This window comes from Suillus fuscotomentosus (genome assembly GCF_016647785.1).
Source record: "Suillus fuscotomentosus strain FC203 chromosome Unknown F5891scaffold_25, whole genome shotgun sequence".
Lineage (NCBI taxonomy): Eukaryota > Fungi > Basidiomycota > Agaricomycetes > Boletales > Suillaceae > Suillus > Suillus fuscotomentosus.
In genome coordinates this window covers 625,325-643,513 of record NW_024539537.1, presented here as the reverse complement: position 1 = coordinate 643,513, position 18,189 = coordinate 625,325, and the positions used below count along the sequence as shown (strand labels likewise).

Here is an 18,189-nt window from a genome sequence, read left to right as displayed (position 1 = left end):
TGGAAGTGGTTTCAGCATCTTGGTGGCAAATCGACGGTAGCTTGATAAATGGACGATGACGACGTTCTTCGAAGAACAAGAAAGGAGTTTGTCGGCACGATTCAGAAAGGCACGAGACCAGGACTTACATTGGAAAGGATACTATATTTGAGGTTCTGGCTTGGAGGTAGATGCAACTAATTCCCTTCCTCATCAGCAAGGCCGATACGACCATGCTAGACCTCAGCATGCGCGCTCTTCACGAAGATGAACATGCCGAGGAAGACAGCGGCCAGAAGATGGAGAAAAGGTGGACATAAGTGTTGTTGAGAGCTCGCTCACGACAGCCAGTCCAAGGTTCAAGTGACTTGTCATTACTGGGCTCGACAGTCTCGATGGGAACATATTTGTACACGCCAAGGGGAGCGACAATGAAGAACGATTTTGTCGGCAGAATTGGGAGGGAAGAGGTCCTGGAGGAAGGCGATAGCAAAGTCAGATACCACAGTAGCCATACAAATGAAAAGATGCGTATGACGAAGCATGTCCACAATATAGGGTCTACGACTCCAAACGATTTGCTTTGATAGAAAAAACAAATAAATTACGCTACCCTCACCGCCAGCCTTGGCACAGATGAAGGTCGATCCTCTGAGGCTCCGAGTATCCGCGAAGTATGAAGGAAAACAAGTGAAGGAATGATCCAAGCTGAAATCGCGCAAGGTACTAGTGTTAGTTGTTAAAGAACTATCCTAGTTCGTAACAACTAGTACGACCGCTTGGTAAATCAAAATATGTGCATGAGACGCTGAAACTACGGAATCAACGTTAATCGTTGTCTCAGCAACTCACATGCATGTCACACGCCCGTGATACCGTGACTTCTGGCCAGCTTGTCACATCGCAGATCCTCCTTGAAACCATGCCCAACATCGCAGTTCCTTCTCTGAGTCTAGATTTGAAACCATGCTTAAATCTCTAGTGCTGGTCTGTTTGATTTTTAATGCGATTGCCGCGTCCGAGTCAGCCTTTTTTGTTGCCTCGACTCCACAAAATTATAGATTTGGATGCATTTCTCCTAACTGCGAGTCAGTGGCCTACGTGGCGGAACTTAGAAGCCCTCGGAAAGGCCTAGTTGCCAATTTCATATCCCAGGGTACAAGAACTGACGTGAGAGTGCTGAATGCATCGCGTTCGGAGCAGAGGTTTGGCACTAGTTCCAACGAATATATAATATTAATATTCACCTTCTATTCTTATCAGATGGATGATTGTGCCGTAACCAAATATTACCCTTCATATATCGCTGTCCACTATTTAAGGAGTTTGCGAGCGAACTTGAACGTGAGTATCAACCCTACATCTTGATATCTCCCTCCAGTTCCTTCCATGTTTGTTAACTCGGTCAATGAAAGCAACAGTCCTGCCGTGCTCCCCCACGAGGCGGAACACCCAATCTCGGTTCTAACTCCTGTACGCATCAGATTACATATGTGATGTGCTGCATCCCTGATGTTTTTACTTCAGATTGGAACACCAACCCCTGTTGGCGATACAACGCAGGACAAGGAGGCAACTGTTGTCACACCTTTCATAATTGCATTGCTTGGGGACAAACCCATGCAAACTGAGTGTGAGTTTCATCAGCGTCTAAACGTAAGTCTTTTTCAACCTCGACCTTTAACTTTTGCATATTATACTGCCACTAGTGTCGATTTGCCGTAGAGCAGCGCCCTCATAGAAAGTCCGGGCAAAGCCAATAAATTCATATAGCTAGGGGTTAGTGCGGCTGCATTTTTAAAAAAAATGTTCCTGTCCTTTGCCCGCCTCCGTGCTCCGCGCCTGCTGTCTCATAACCAATGGCGAACCCAAATTCGGTCTGCAATCATATCATCATACCTAATGAAGTGATAACTATCGGCATGAGATCTTGGATCTGAAAATTCGCAAGCCGTGCCATGCCATGAGAATAGTCCCGCAAGGTCGAAACATTATTGCTTTGTTATAATTTCATTATTAAGCACAATGAGAACTGACATTTGGGGCTAATTCCCTTTGTCCCAGAAGTCCGGAGCGGCGTAGAACGGCAGCTGGTTCCAACAAATGTGAATGTAGGTCAAGAAGTTTCCTTTTTATTGATCGTTCGAAATATCTAGATCCATTTATCTCCTAATAGTCATTGAGCCAGAGGATCTAAGCTGGCGATCAATTTTATGCGGCTCTACAAAGTCGTTTGTTCGTCCAATTTATGTATCTCCGCTACCTACTAACCCACCCTCGTTGGACCTAGGCATTATAGTAGGGCTATTATCCGAATGCAAGAGACCCTTTACTCGGTCCACAAAACTCTAGTTGGACACACTGATTCGATCAGCTGCTTGCGGTTTTCTCCAAAAGGTCACCTCTTAGCTAGCAGTGGAGATGACAGTCAGTTGATAATCTGGGAGACGTCAACGGGAATCATTCGCCATCAGATCACCACCCTCAGCCCTGTCTTTGCGATGGTATGGGATCCTCGCTACAAGTCGAGACTATTTTGCGGGTGCGAGAATGGGAAAACTTTGCTCGTCTATCGCTTTCAGGTAGCTTACCAAACCAATCAAAACTTCAATACCTCTAATAGATATGAATTGCAGGGCCCAGATCACGAAGTCCTGACTGGCACAGTAGCACCAGTATACGCATTAGATGTCGATGCGGTTACTGGTTACTTAGCTATAGGCATCGGATCTGAAGTGCACGTCGCACGGGAGATCTCTGGCAGTGAGCCCACACAGTCTCTTGGCGCATTCTGATGATTCTAACTGTGAGCAGATACTTTCGCGACATTCACAATCCTCCCCAAACCCGCCGATTTGTCCGATATGTTACCTGACAGCAGAGTTCGTCCGAGATCCGTACATTTCTTGAAGAACGGCACAAGGTTGATCATCTCCTACCTCAATCACGGCATTATGTAAGTTCAATTATGTCTGCACCGGTTGCAACATCTTTGATGCGTGGTAGATGTTGGGATCTGAAGACCCGTGATGCCTTATGGCACATTGTCCCGCCTCTTAGTCGACGTCAAATGTAAATTCGTGTTTTCCTGCATGCATAAGCTAATATTTGCGCTACTAGTGGTTATGCTGCTTTGTCCCATAACGCCCGCTATCTACTTGTTTCAAACATGAATATCGGCATGAATTTGTATACCTTAGGCAAAAAGGAACCATTGCAATCTTTCCTCCAGCCCACAAATACAGGCATCAATTTTCCACTCGGCGTAAGCTTTTTGCATGGGGGGAGAGCGGTTGTATGTGGCTCGCAGACGGGCAGCGTCAAAATCTGGGAGACGCTTTCCGGAGAGCATCTGCAAACGCTCGAACACAAAGGTCTATGCGCATTATTCTACCGGTGGGACTCTACTGAACACTCTGACCCAGATGTCGTCATGCAGCAGATATCTGTGCATACATTATCCATCTCTGTATACCCACGTTTGACATATCGTTAACAGGCCTATCAAGGTAATACATGTGCATATATCACTGTAGGGTCTGTTGGAACGGCTGAGGAGACTCAGATAGTTTTGTGGCGAGCAACCAGAGGTAAATGACCATCACCTCGATACTCTAAGGTCCCTGCTGATAGTCGAGTAGACCAAACTGTTAGCAATCCTTCGTGGGAGGATATTCACAATTACATGGTCAGTCTTGTTTTTATGAAATTCATTGTCAATGGTGAACTCGAATCACAAAGTGGAATACCCTTGCCTGGGATCTTGATCAAGAAACGCAAGACGAAATCAAACTTGGCATCGTCTCTGTCCTCATTCTTTTTTGCTTCATATTCTGCCTTTTGCAGATCAATGCGGTGCAGGTGAGTCTGATGTTTTCTGTATCTCGCTCCGGTTCGCTTATTGTCCATGATAACAGACCAGCGTAGAAATATATATCTTAAACACTTTAGAACTCTGCTACCGCCAAGCCAGTCGAGCCTCTAGCGTTTTAGCCCCGACGTTAAGGTTCATCTGGTACTGGTTCAAATCTGCCTCCTTGTCACTCCTTTCGTTGGGAATTTCATGCGCTGTAATGGGATTAACATGGTTAGCAGAGAACTTAGGAGTCGAGGATATCATTGGGAGGCAAGACTTGTGATTTCAGAATTCAAGAATCATGCGCACCTTTGACTAGTTGTTGTTCGTATTCTCCGGGTATTTCTTTTAGTTTTTCGATTGTTTCTGGCAGGAATTTTGCACAGTCTCGGACCGGATTCAAACTCTACCGTGAATATCAGGATTCTGGCCGGTCTTGGCACAAGTCTATGCAGACTTCAGGCCTACGTCTGGGTAGAAGTCTGGGCACCCCTCGGCACACTCGGCAAATTCAGGCGGAGTTGAATCAGCGCGCGGTTCACCTAAGCAAGAGTCTTTAAGCTTTAGGCCTTAGGCCTTAGGGTCAAGGGGCATAAAGATGGCTATAAATTCGCACAGTGGTTCGTTTAATCCTGTGCGTGCGAGGCTCATTATTTTTGCCCGCTGTGATGTCTGTTACATTCCAATTTCCAGGGTGTTTATGTCGTCGTTTCGCGCGACACTTCTGCTTCTTCTTCCTCCTCTGTTACTTCGAAATTTGTGCCACAGCGCCTGTCTCGTCATCGTCTCGCTCTTTGCAATCCATTGCGAGCCTTAATCACCATCTCCGATGGTGCCACGACTTTCTAGACTGATTTTCCCTTCGTTGTGGTTGACTCTGCGGCGACCGGCGTGGTTTTAGGTCGTGACTGGATGGCACACTGTCAGGATATAGCAGTCAATCGTCGAGAGATTAATCTGCCTGCACATGCTTGTGGTTTCGGTCTGTCCGTCCTTTGTCTGTGTGGTTTATCATTGAACAATGTGATTACAGGATTTCTTGACAATCACGGTTCTGATCATGGCTCTTCATTAAACGGTCAGGTCACTAGTCCATCGGGCTCCAAATCTGGTGACTGCGTCAAAGCAGAGGGCTTGATTTGAGATATTTTGTTTTTATCTCCTATGTCGCCATCCTTATTTTCCGCCGATGATATTCAGTTCTCGCGCATCATTCGAGATCACGGACTGCATATAGAGTCATCTTGAGACCAAATTGTCTGCCGTGTCTCTTAAGGATGTCGTCCATGCCGCAGGGAATATCATTCGCTTGTCCATGAAAATCGTGCCGATTTGGTTCGTTTGCTAGCCCATTGATGTGTGGTGACGATGATGTATTGAAATATCTGTTTATTGAGTTTGATGCCCTATCTTACGTTTCATTGATCTCGTATGTTTCATCTCGTGGGTTACAATTTCAATTGGCATGAAGATTTATTGCACATGTTGATGCAGCATCTATGGGATGGAAGTCCTTGTTGGTGGAGTGCATCACGACATTGGAACGAAATTATGCTAGCAGTTTGTCTTCGCTGTCTCTCGTCCATTTGCCCTAAGGTGCTTCCTCCTGCTCTTGATGATGTTTCAACACCTGTGCTTTTCGCGCATCGAAACCTCCTTCTGCAGAGTGGCTACATATGAAGGCGAGACCTCTAATCACCAAATTGAAAATCAAAGCCTCCACACATTGTCACCTTCTTACTGTCAATCAGTGTACATTTCGTTCACGTTCACGTTGTATTTCAGGGATCTCGCAAAGTATGACAACCTGCTCCCAACACTGGGGGACCTCAAAACGTGGTGAACACTGAAGAAACTCCAGCGTGCATTTGGTGAGTGTACTAGTCAGTAGGGGGGCCTATCTACAGTTTATCCTGATGCCTTGTCCATTTCAGCCCCCCTCCACATTGCAACACCAGCCATTCTCACTGCATCTTTGTGCTGTCCCACCGACCGGTTGCTCAGTGCTCAGTACCAGGCGCTGTGGATTGGTTTTGCCACGAGCTTTGGAAGTTCCTGTTCCTGTTCTTGATATTCCTCAACGTCTAACTCATATCAAAGCGATTTTATTTCTTATTGATACGAACTCGATCAATCCTTGATCTCCTCGTGGGGGAGTCAGAACTGACACCGTTCTACGCTGTTCCGTACGCTTTCCGTCCGCGAGGCGTAAGTAAAAATATTGCTATTGGGTCTGGGGTCTTCTAGGCTGTCCACGGATATCGGCTATAGCGATTGGGTCAGCAAGATTATTCAACGAAGTGATGACTCTAGTATACTAAACCAAATCCAATCGTGATCGCGATCGCGATTTATATGGAACTTTGAATCGAGCCGGACCTTTGTTCTTATATCTCAAATAGGAATGGAAATACCGATCTGGGTGGCCCGCAGAAATATGACAGAGGATGTTGTGCAGGGTACTAACTCGACAGCAGGGTACTAACTCGACAGCTGCAGACTAAGTGTAAATAATAGTGGTAATGTATATTGGTTTGAGAATTGAACTTTTAGCGACCATTTGAGGGGTGACCGGTCATCATCAAACTCTTTTATTATGCTCTCGGGAAGAACACGATGCCCTCAATACTTTTTAATTGCTCGTGCGGCCTGCATCCTACCTATTAATCTCCTTATCACTGACATCAGCTTTCAGTTTGTTCGACTGAAAATTTGAAGCCCACACGCTGTGTGCATGTTTCCGTCGTCTCATTGTGCCGTCTGCTGCCAGCGCCTGTCAACTCGTGCCGGCCGATACTAACATGGGGAGTTGCGGTGTTCCATTCACTGTACTACTATCCTCAATTCCTGTTTTTTATGTAATTACTATCTCATTTTTTCACGGAGCACAGCTGTTCTGAAACCGATGTTTTGACGGCATTCACGCTTTTTATCAGATTGCGCAATAGAGTATTTCTATGTCCCGTCGTTGAATTGTAATTAATTTTCTAATGCCTTGTCACGATAGTCACCTAAGTCACGTGAGGTTCGTTGTTTTCGACGTCTGCCTCGACGTTGACTGTCATGCCCAATCGATGAATTTGGGACCATATTTTCAATGCAAATGTTACCTTGGATTCTCTCAACTCCCTGTTACTCTCAAGATGTCTCCTGGGCCCATCAGGAACGTCCTAAGACGCCGCGGCAGGCGTGCTCAGACCCCTTTTTATCCCTCAGCAGAAACCAGGCATAGACCCTGGACTTCTGAACCTCATGCGCATGATGTTATCGAGATCATGAGCGACGACGAAGTTACAGGTCGGGCAGCGTCAGTCGATGTACATCGCGAGCTGATAGTAAGTTGTTCGATCTTTCTAGCGCCAGGCACTTCCTTGAAAATTATAACTCATAGCCCACGGTCGCCACTGAAGATGTGATCGAAATCTTGTCCGACGACGAAGATTCTCAGCAGGCCGGCAACGCCATGGTAAATACACAATTTTTTCCTGTGTTAACCATAATAACACACACCAGCCCACATTTTCATCTGACGCGCTGGCGGCAGCAACAGCCAAGCTAGAACGCCTACGCGCTGCAATCCAGAAGGTCTGGTTTTCCAAATTTCTCGAGGTCATAAGCTTATACGTTATCAAGGTCCTCTCTGAAAGGGATTCTTTTCTGGAATGCGCTGTTTGTAAAATAGCATTCAAAGATTTACACAGGTCAGTACAGGTCATGACAGCTGAGTGATATGATTTGAGCGTCCTGTTTTAGTCTGAAATGTGGACATAGTTTCTGTGCAGCGTGTCTCAAACAGTGGTTTCAATCTTGCTGGACTAGATGGGTAGCATATAAGCACCCACCTATTGGACTTACTTCCCGAGACATCTCGACGCTGCTGTTATCACCAGCAGTCATATCAGTTGTGAGGAGATGTTTTGGACGTATCCCATTCACCTGTCCAACTTGTCGAGATTTCGTTGACAGCCATGAACCATGCAAGGTCATCGCGCTCAGTCAGCTTTCAAACACATTATCATCACTTTCGGGAGATGTACAAGGTGAAGAGGATTTATCTACGGATTGGACAGGTTACTTTCCCGTGTAAGAGAGTGAGATCTATGACTTACACATAAAGACAACACACACGACTCTCCGATTCATCACTTACGACTCCAGGTAGTCTGGTACACAATATATTTCTTTAGAGTGTCAGTATGGGTCTAGAATCTGGTTGATGGCGTAGATGTACCCCGCCAGTCTCGAAAGCATATTATGACGAGTGCCAATGAGCTGGCTTTGGAAATGGCGGGCATGCCACCAATTAGGGGTCAAATTCGAGAATATGACAGAGGGGTCGCTCCAAGGTGTCAACGGCACCGGCGAGGACATAGTCGGGTGAATATGGAGCGCACGAAGATAGGTACCGTTCCTCTTCGAATCCGAATCATGATTGCGCCTAAGACTTACCTTCTCAATTCCCATGAACCAGCTAGAATGTGACTTTAGGAAGGGTGGCGTTTCAGCCATCAGTGGCTTCGCCCTTTGTACAGCCTCGCCTTGATGCATTGATCGGGGGGACGGACGGCTATGGTCATGTCGCCAGGTCACGAAAGCTAAATTTTCCTTCCACTCTGCGGTCCCTCTCCTGCCGCGGCGCCGGTTCCTCCACGTCACTGTGCGTGAGGGAGACGTGGTGATTTATCATCCCATTGATCGCATCCTTGCAATCAACGACAATAATGGTAACTCTGGATTAAAGGTGGAAGACCTGGCCTAGTGTTGAATACGATTGGTGGGTGGCGACTCGGATGATACGCTCAACGTATGATCTATCTCTGAGAACGCAATCTTTGTTCATTCGCGCTGCTGACCTGATACAGGGTGCCAGAAACGTGCCAATTACTACCACTCTTGGTCTATTCGGGAATCTCTGGATATATTGCATACTGTGAATCGCCATCAACGTGTTGCATTGTTCTACATCTTAACTTCTTGTGAAATCCGATTCCCTCGTTGTCACTGGCGCTGCGGGGTGAGTTTATCTTGATTCGTACATTTTTTTAATAGTAATATTTATACAGAATTGTCTGCGACGTCATCAAGGCGAAACAGTGATGGCGATCGCCGGGTCAGAATCACTGAAGGAATCGCTACGGACACATCAACAAATCTCTCACAACCCCAATGCCCTCGTGTTCCCTCCCTAGCCTCCTCGTTGCGCGAAGTAGTCGTGCTTCGGATCCTCTAAGGAGCGCGTCTACCCTTGGCACCAATAGTACGCATGTGCATTTCCTCGTGACACACCCTACACGGCGTTATGCTGCCTTAACTCGCGATTCCACGTGGGTATTTTTTTCCAGTTTCTTCGCTAACGACTTATCGCCCTTTGTGACAATGCTTGCCGTCATTGAATATTGATCCGCCTTCTAGCCGTTGTATTAGATGTGACTGGATATCGTCGATGCACGGGGAATGTGGTAACATTGCATTTCTGTAGATTTGATTGTATTGCAGACTCTGATTTTTAATCACCCTAGTTTATCTTCATCGGACCTGCCGCTCGGCTGGGATTGATCTCACTGATGAAATAATATTCGCATCATGTTGTCTCACCGATCTACTCTTGATAGGAATCAGAAATCAGAGCATGAAATCAACATCCGTGATTCTGCCTCATGGCAGCCACGATGTGACTTGGTAGTAAGAGGCTGGGACTTGATAGGTTTAATTTGTATTATTTACGCACTCTTTGTCCATCAAGGTTCCGATTCCTCAGCCCTTTGTGATCTTCAAATTCCTGCGTCATTCAGTGCATTCATCCAATGCCTCCTTCTCGCAATGAAATGAACCGCCAGAGCCACCTCCATAAATTTTATAATCTTCGTTCCTGAAGGTACCTTTTTGCACATCGTGAAATTGTTGCCTAATCTCCATCCAAATCGTGCAACCCTATTCCTGTACCACAGAAAAGCGTGTATATGTCTGTAATGATGACTTCTGAAGCATCGTGATGAGTATACTGGTGATGTTGCTAACGATCTGGATTTTCCCTTGGTTCTTTCTTTTGATGACACTGGATATCATTGTGGAGTGGCAAGGCAACCTGCGTGCAGTAGTGAGAAACAGTTGTGGAGAGAACAAACGAATGATAACGATCGAGAAATTCGAAGGGACAGGTCTGCACGAAGGGCCATTGCCCATTTTCCCAGTAACTACAGAATCTGTTCTTTTGTTTATTCGGTACATGCCATGATATTTGCAAACTGCAGTCCATTTATCTTGATGGAGATGGTGAGAGCAGGAAATTCAAAGAACGCCGGACCATGAAAATTATAATTGAAAATACAGCAACTGCAACACGAGCCAATGGATAAAGTACTAGGTTGTAAAGAGGCGAAGGAGTGGGACTCGGAGGCGCAGTATTGCGCCCCGGACGCGTCGTTCACACTTGATGTACCACAGATGGCCGAGAGGGTAGGAATAAACGACGCAGGTCTCTAAGCACCTACGCGTCGATCGCATGTAGGGTCTTCGACGCTAACACAGGAACAAATAGTTTCTGACTTTGCCCTGACTGATCCAACTTGAATTTACCTGAAACCTTCAGGCGTCCCTTGTACGTGCTTATTGTCTTTTGAGTAACCCAGCAAGGTTCTCCAGTTGTGCTGAACCAGAGGCGATGCATTGGAAGAAGAGGATGAACTTGGGTTTCTTGAGCATCCTCCCAGGCCTGCTGAGCACTCCATATCCACATCTGACGCGTAGTCGGTGTAGAAAGTGACTGATGAATGTAGAGGTCCCCACACTCAAGCGACTCACAAGGCGGGGGAGCAAGCAGAGGTTCGCAGCCGCGGGAATCATACCAATGCATGACTTGATCGAGTCCGCAAATTTTATGCTCAATGCGACGGGCGCTGTACTGAGAGGCAGTGATCTGAGGGTGATTAAGAGTTGAATTGTCAGTTGGGGTGGATGACCCTGCATCAGGAATGAGTTGATGTTCAATGGGTACAACTGGAAGGCGTGATTTTGGTGATTCCTGGGCTCCAGAGGTGAGATTATCAGTAATCACTCGAGGGGATGGAGAGCAGGATGTCGTTGTCAATGATAGGTCGCAGACATGCAATCCCGGGGAAGCCAGAGTTTGGGATTGTATCGGGGTGTTATTTGGACCACAAAATTGGGGGGATGGATGCTGAGAGGACTCCAGGCTCATTGAAGCAGGGCGACTTTGTAGCACAGATTGTTCAGTGGAGCGAACAGAAAGTGGTGCAGAATTTCCATGTCGTTTGTGATGAGACAGCGCCTGCTCTTGGAGACACTGCGTGAGGCTGGGTAATATTTCCTCGAAAGACTGGCGGTGAATAGGGAATGGCTAAGGATATAAGTACATAAGCTTTCCTGCCAAAATATTCGAATTGCTTACGTCCAGTCCCCGCCTAGATACAGCAGAACTCAGATATACATACAGTTCCCCAGGCTTTGGGAAAGATTGACGGTGAACTGCCACAGGCTGTTGGAGAGTTAGCACGACTCTACATATTGTAGATAAAAACTGACATCGCGCTCTTGCCGAAGTACCTGCCGGTATGGCGTGTTGATTGCGCGAAGAAGACAGCGAGAATTTGTACTAGTGTGGTGTTTCATGGCTAGCTGAGCTGAGAGGCTATCAATCGGAGGAAGGTTGTTGTCAATATTGCCTGAGATTGCTACTTTATAGTCAGCAATTACTACCTAGGGCCATGACTAAGGAACAATGAAGGTGAGAGGCTCGACAACGAGTGAGCCTACTATCGACGTGAACGCAACTACAAAGAGAGTGACAAAGAGACCTTTACGGTTTGACACAGGTAGGGCTAAAACAATGGCACTTTTGTCCGACTGTGACCTTGCTTAATATTAAGGCATGGAAGGTTTGGAATCTGGACTGTGCCAATGCTACCTCATTGAATTTTCACACGTCCTGATGGGTGCCGCATCTAGTTGGTAAAAGGATCATTTAATGGGCCTGCAGCTCGTTTATGTAAAAAATGAAGGCAAATTTGTCATTTGCATGCCAGGGATATATTAACGCAGCGCGGCTGACGCGCCAGTTCCCAACCTGCTCCATCCGTTCCCATCCTTCGCTTTCCCATGTGGTGTTCTGCCCGCAATGTGTCACTCACACTTTATATTGTCTCCTGTGGTCCACGAGGGTCTGTAGCTAGAATATATCGAGCGAGGTGTATGCGATTCAGTAGTCATGACTCACCTGGGCGATTCAGGCCGCCTTGGGTGCATTGCATGTGCAACGCCGTGAGAAATTCCCACAGGTCCATAGAGAATTGTACATCTCAACTAGGGAGTTGGGAATTTCCTTCCCACGAACGTTTCCTCTCACCGTGTTTTCCTTCCTCAGTTTGTCCTTTTATAATATTTGTGCTCTTCAACTATACCATTTTTTTTATCGATCGTAAGGTGACAGGTGCTCTATGATTTCTATTGGGAATGTACAATGGCTAATTCGTTTCGTTTCGTTGTAGTGGGTGACGGGATCTGTGAGATACCCACATGCCATTCAGCAACGCGATCAAACCGAGTGTCTTTAAGCAGGGCTGTGCAGGCTAACGGACGCCATTGGCAAGTGGTCTTCAGGTATGAGGATTATTTGATTTATTTCGTCTCTGACGTTTGTGTAGACAGCAGTGCAATACGGTTCACTGTATCTGATATTTATCACAGTTCTAATATCGGTCGTAATGTGGTGTTCGATATTCGTACGTGGGCTGATGCTATGTTGTGCTGTTATTGATGGACGTCAATCACCGAGATGGAACTTAGTCTTTGTTTTCTGGCGATGTCGAACAGTTACAGGGTATTGCAATGTTTTAATGGTATGCCTTATGATGGAGGGCTGTCGTCTATCACACGACGGATGCTTCATCTTTTGTCGGTTGGCTGATATTGTATTACTTTCAGAATTGTCAATAAATGGACGGGATTGTAGGCTCACCAGGGATGGTCTGTCGCAGCTCGAGTTCGTTTGTTCTTCGCACAATTGGCGAATTGCCTTGAAGTTAGTGTGGAACATCTGTTTCAGGCGACGGTGCATTTAGCGGGATCGATGATGTATGCGCCGCCGCATGGCACTAGGCATCCATCGCGGGCTTTGTTTATGACTTTCCATCCCACTCAGGCGTTTTTGTTTGAGGCCAAGGGTGTTCCGGAGTTACTTGTATCCTTATGTTCTATCCATGATTCTTATGAGATGCTCTTACGGATCGCCTGCATGATTGCTTTTGTGAAGGGAGACCTGATGGAGATCGCAATTACGATGTCGCCCTTGGTTTCATTAGTGCTTTCATGGTAGAGTTCATATGCTCATCGTACACCATGAGTTATGCGCATCACGATTCTTTGGCACATCAATGCACGCAGTGATTACCTGAAAACATTCAAGGCGCACAGCTCACCAGTACAGTGAAAGTTGTAGTCATTCTCTCCTTTGTTAGACAAATGTACGACTTCCTGTATGATCTTCCTCACTCTCGCTTTGCTATCAATGCTCTATGCTTTTCGCAGGATGCTTGTGTACTTGCTAGTGGTGATGATGATGGATATATCCGGCTTTTTGATTTTCCACTAGGCAAGGAATTGCGTAGGCTGAGGGTTGCTACTGCTGTAACATCACTTCTATGGCATCCAAACAAACCTGATGTTATCCTTATTGGTGATGCAAGAGGCATTGTCACTGTTATGAACCTTCATGCAGAAGTGAGTGTACTAATAATGATACCATTGGCTTTATATCTGATGTCTATCTTGAGCCTCAGGTTCAAGGTTTTTCTCTTCGCACTGGGGTTAATGCTCCAGTAGATACATTGGCCTACGATGCCTGCAATGAGTGTCTTGCTGTAGGAGTTGGTACTGATATTGTCCTATTTAATCATCCTGAAGGTGAAGTGAACCCATTGTGTAGGAAATTACGAAGGCTAAGATTTGAGCAGACCCTTGGACATTTGGTTCAAACATTCCGCCACCACCTATGGCCAGCATGGATGATAACAGGCTCTTACTACCGTTACCCCGTGCTCTGAAATTCAGTGACAATGGATGTTCTCTCGTTGCAGTATATTTTCAACATGGTATTGTGTGAGTGATGTCATTTTACACTGCAGTGGAAGGAACTAAATTGATAATTATTCAAGCTCCTGGCAGATAAAGTCGCTTCAACCGGAATGGACCATATGGCCAAAAAGCACACGTGTGTAAGTGTTATTTTAGGATTGCAATAATTAGGTAATATAGATGGCCAATCAGTGGAGGGGCCTGTTTCTCAGCCGATGGAAAGACCATCATTGTGTCAAATTTTTCTGATGGCTTCGACTGTTACGATATCAGAAATGGCAAGCACTTGGCCAACCTCCCAACCCCAATCATTCACAATGTCCCGCTACCATCACTATTCATCGAAGGTGATAAATCGATATTGTGCGGAAGCTCCTGTGGATATGCCTTGCTATATTCAGGAAACATGAATACCGTCCTTCAGGTACTAAGACACAGTGGTACGAACCTTGAGATTGATGATACTGCTAGTACACCAACTGATTTTGATGCACCCCCTAGAACACAACATGATTCAGGCATTGGTTCGTTTGTAGTCATATTTTAGTCTGAATACGTGCTGATCCTTCAGGGAAGGCATATTGTGAAAACGAGGCAAAATTCATCGCAACAGCCTTGTCCGAGGCTGATTCAAACAATTATATTTGGATCTGGAGGACAAGTACGAGTGAGAAACACTTTTTTTTGAATATCCGTACAGGTCCTTACATTGGTGGCTTGAATGCGACAGCCTCACAAAAGATCACAGTAAGTTGCTGGCATCATTGTCATATCCTAGAGCACTATCATGCTGACGTGAGATAGGGCTCATCACAATCACGGCCGAGTATTGGTATATATGTTGTGTTGATATTTCTTGCCATAACATTTGTTTGGGTTGGACTTGGACGTTTAGGTGTCAACGTAGTAGTGCAGGTCCGTCCTCGGTCTGCTGCATCCTTCTCCTGCCCTCGTTTACAGCTCACAACAGGCCCACGCCGTGGAAAGAAAAATCATGGAAGCTTTAGAATTCTCGCACTGCTTCGCCAATCGAGCCTTTGAGGCTTTAACCTCGTCATCCATTTTTACCCAGCACTGGGTCCAGACCGTGCTCTCATCACTCGCTTCGATCGTGGCCTTTTGTACTACTAGGTGGGTTTAACATGGCCTGGAACTTGGGATGCGAGGATCTTGGCGGGCAGCAATAGAGATTGCTATGAAATTTATGAGTCGTGCACATCCTTGACGAAGTACTGTGCTTTGCGGGAGTTGTAATATTTTTGAATGTAGGAATTAGCGTTTGTCCTGCAATTTCCGTCCGTTTAGGACTCGTTACATCAACCGCAGATCAATATCGGTGCCGTCTTTTCCAAATTGCGCTTGTAGTAAAGGCAAACTTGATGCCCTGAAAGGCTCCTGTGGACCCAATGGCCGATCATCCTGGTAGATTGCCTGGCAGTGATCTATTGCCGCGGCGGAGAACCACGAATCATCAGCTTGGAATATTCCTCAATTTTTTCGAAGTCTCACAGAAGTTCATTTGTATCTTCTGGCAGGCTGCGCTCGACGCAATGTCAATGCCACTATGAACGAACCTCTATCTACTCGAAGTCCAATGGAACCGCACGGAACCGATACCATTCTTGGCGCATCCATTGCCCAGTCCCCCCATTGATTTGTATCGCTCGCTCACTCTTTCCATTAGTGGGTTCAAGACTGAGTAGGGCGACGCGTAAGTAAGTTACAGAGGCCAAATAGACAGACATAATCATACTAGAACACTGGCAAAAAAAGCAGTTGAATGACGGGTGGATGCAGCCTCTTTATCCACGCCTACATCTGACATCGTAAGATGAAACACAAGTAATGAACTACGCGGACGCTCCGGCCATCTTAGTGTGAGCCTCTGCTTTCAATATCAGCATTTGATCCTGTGTCCCGGTGCTGCACTTGCCTTGTCCATCTGCCAAAGCGCAGACTAAGAATCATTGAGCGTTCGCAGCTCGAACTGAATTTTCACGGTATGGACATCCTTGATTTCGGGCTGGCGTGCATGTCAGTGGGTCCGCTCCCTCAGAGACGATAGATATCTTAGCTGTCTCAAAGTTGGCAGCATAAAATACGGGTCCAGCCAGGAATGCTTCCCATCGAGCTCGAGCATTGCAGGAATATCGCAGATCCCTCTAGCAGACTTCCTTGTTGGCTAGCCTGACAGAATTTGGAAGACTATAAGGCTCGATATCAAGAGCGACAAGACTCGATCGCACACCTGTGAACAAATCGCCATGTAGTCGATTAAACTTCTGGAGCGGGCGGATAAGGGGAGTCAGACATACAAGCCGATTACTCTAACTCACAGTTGCGGATATTGTACGAGTTTTGGCCTATGTCCGTAAGGCATACTACCGGACAGGATTTGGAGAAGATTTTGAGGCTCCTATACTATACAAGATCAACGGTGTCACTGTGCCGGGATGCCATCGTCGAGGTACTGTACAGGTATTTCCTGCTGACGAGCAAACTATGACAAAAATTTATCACTTCAGCAGTAACAGACTAGCAGTAGGAGATTCCTATGTTACCTTGCAGAGATATGTCTATCTTGATAGAGGCATGATACATACCTCTGTCGACGTAAATTACTCGACTATCCAAGGATTTCACGAATAGGAACTTTACGAACGCCGGCATCATGCTCTTCTTCTTCATCTCCGGATGCTATTGGAATACAGTTCGTTGCGGTTACTAGGAAGTTGCTGTTGGAAGGTTCGTTTTGAGGTCTCTTCTTGTCTGCTCTGTGATAATTGATCGTGAAATAAGTGCTAGGACGTCATCGAGGAACCCACCAGGCTCCTTCCAGCCACTTCAGGGACCTTGGGCGGCGGATGTTGTGTGGCTGTTGCATGTGGCGGTTGGAAGATGCGTTGCAGATCTGAGGTTCGGAGTCTGGATGTTTGAGTAAAGTCCGAACCTGGCCAACCATATAGATAAAGAAAGACTTTGCCTCTAGACGGGGTCCTGGACTCGTCTCTCAAACAGTGGCTATTACTAGTTGGAACCCCAACCCAACCTTGATAACATGCTGAGTCCTATCCGATCGATGTCTGAGGATGATAGCAAGCGCAGGTCAGGGGTCTTGGGTGTTCGGGGTCCTAGAGTACCGAAGACAGAGTAAAGAGAACCGTTAGACACAGCACAACGCAGGCATGCATAAGCTTTCCTCCTCTAGAACGCCAGCCTGGCGTATCCATAGTCACAATCAAGCTCCATCCCATCCCATTGTCAGTCGCTTTGTCAGTCTTTGTTGGCCAATTCACGCCTTGCACATCCGAGATATCCGATCAATCGTAATCGCTTAATCCTCGAATGGGGACCAAACCTAGTGTTCTTCGTTCACCCCAAAAATATCTCTATCAGGATCCCCTTGACTCTGGCGTAATATGTGAAAATGTCGTGATCACGAGGGTGGGAATGATGGTGAGATTGCTTTGTCTGTTCGTTCCTCAAGAAGTCTGATTCGAGCGAAACCATGTATCACTGGCAGGTGCATGTATTGATTTAACGTCTTTGAACCAAGGGTGAGTGACCTAATCTTACTTACATAAAACGGCGATTATATTTTGGTGTAGAAGTCGACTCGCCTCATGGTCGGCGACTGCCCAATGCTCAATTGATGGACGAAACCACAGACAATTGGTCACATCAAATATACTTGATGATCGTGCTGTTCCCCTGCCTGTTTTCGAAGATCAAAAGCCTATCGCACCTTTGGATATCAACAGAGCTTTGGAAGGAGCTTTAGTAGAAGTTTATATTCCGTTCATCACTGGCAAAGGTGCTGGTGGAGCTTTCGCGTTGTCTACTGCGACTGCTTACTTTGGTGAGGATTTCAGTGACTGTGAGCAATCTTGATTAATGCTTACTGAGCGCTGATCTGCAGCGCACTTATTTTCGGATCCAAAGAACTAGAGTGGCCAACAGCTCCTTAGGTGGGCCTAAGCGTTGCAAGTATCCCAGGCGTATGGCTGTATCAGACGTCACCTGCAGGCTGTATCAATAGAATTAGCGGTCTTTCTGTTGAAAGTCAAACCGCCTAAATCCATTTGGCACATCAAGATCGATCAACGGTGTTAGAACGACTATTGTCAAAGATCCGAGAAAGCACGGAATGAGTGGTAAGCATCGCAGATATTATGATCGATTGCCCTTGAACTTATTTGCTAATTAAGCCCGCCTTTATCGTGAACTTGGAAGAGTGGCGTTGGTGGATATTAATGCGATTGATT

General features: G+C 46.2%; 3 protein-coding genes across 3 annotated transcripts; 2 read left to right on the top strand and 1 right to left on the bottom strand.

Annotated features, from left to right (window-relative positions):
* Nucleotides 1–2,273: 2,273 nt before the first annotated feature.
* Nucleotides 2,274–3,352, top strand: F5891DRAFT_907475 (WD40-repeat-containing domain protein; the record flags this gene model as incomplete). The annotated part of the gene is made up of 4 exons (XM_041373571.1): nt 2,274–2,742; nt 2,794–2,935; nt 2,986–3,044; nt 3,081–3,352. Coding segments are annotated over 4 exons (942 nt in total), but the record flags the coding sequence as incomplete, so codon positions are not given.
* A 6,970-nt stretch (nt 3,353–10,322) lies between these two features.
* F5891DRAFT_1188372 (uncharacterized protein) lies at nt 10,323–11,464 on the bottom strand (the record flags this gene model as incomplete). The annotated part of the gene is made up of 3 exons (XM_041367000.1): nt 10,323–11,192; nt 11,244–11,330; nt 11,378–11,464. The coding sequence occupies 3 exons, from the start codon at nt 11,462–11,464 to the stop codon at nt 10,323–10,325; spliced, it is 1,044 nt and encodes a 347-aa protein (XP_041226448.1).
* Nucleotides 11,465–13,312: 1,848 nt separating this feature from the next.
* Nucleotides 13,313–14,965, top strand: F5891DRAFT_1188371 (WD40-repeat-containing domain protein; the record flags this gene model as incomplete). The annotated part of the gene is made up of 8 exons (XM_041366999.1): nt 13,313–13,570; nt 13,630–13,753; nt 13,804–13,948; nt 14,005–14,064; nt 14,117–14,271; nt 14,326–14,448; nt 14,496–14,671; nt 14,729–14,965. 8 exons carry the CDS (start codon nt 13,313–13,315, stop codon nt 14,963–14,965), a joined length of 1,278 nt encoding a protein of 425 aa, XP_041226447.1.
* Between the last annotated feature and the right edge of the window lie 3,224 nt (nt 14,966–18,189).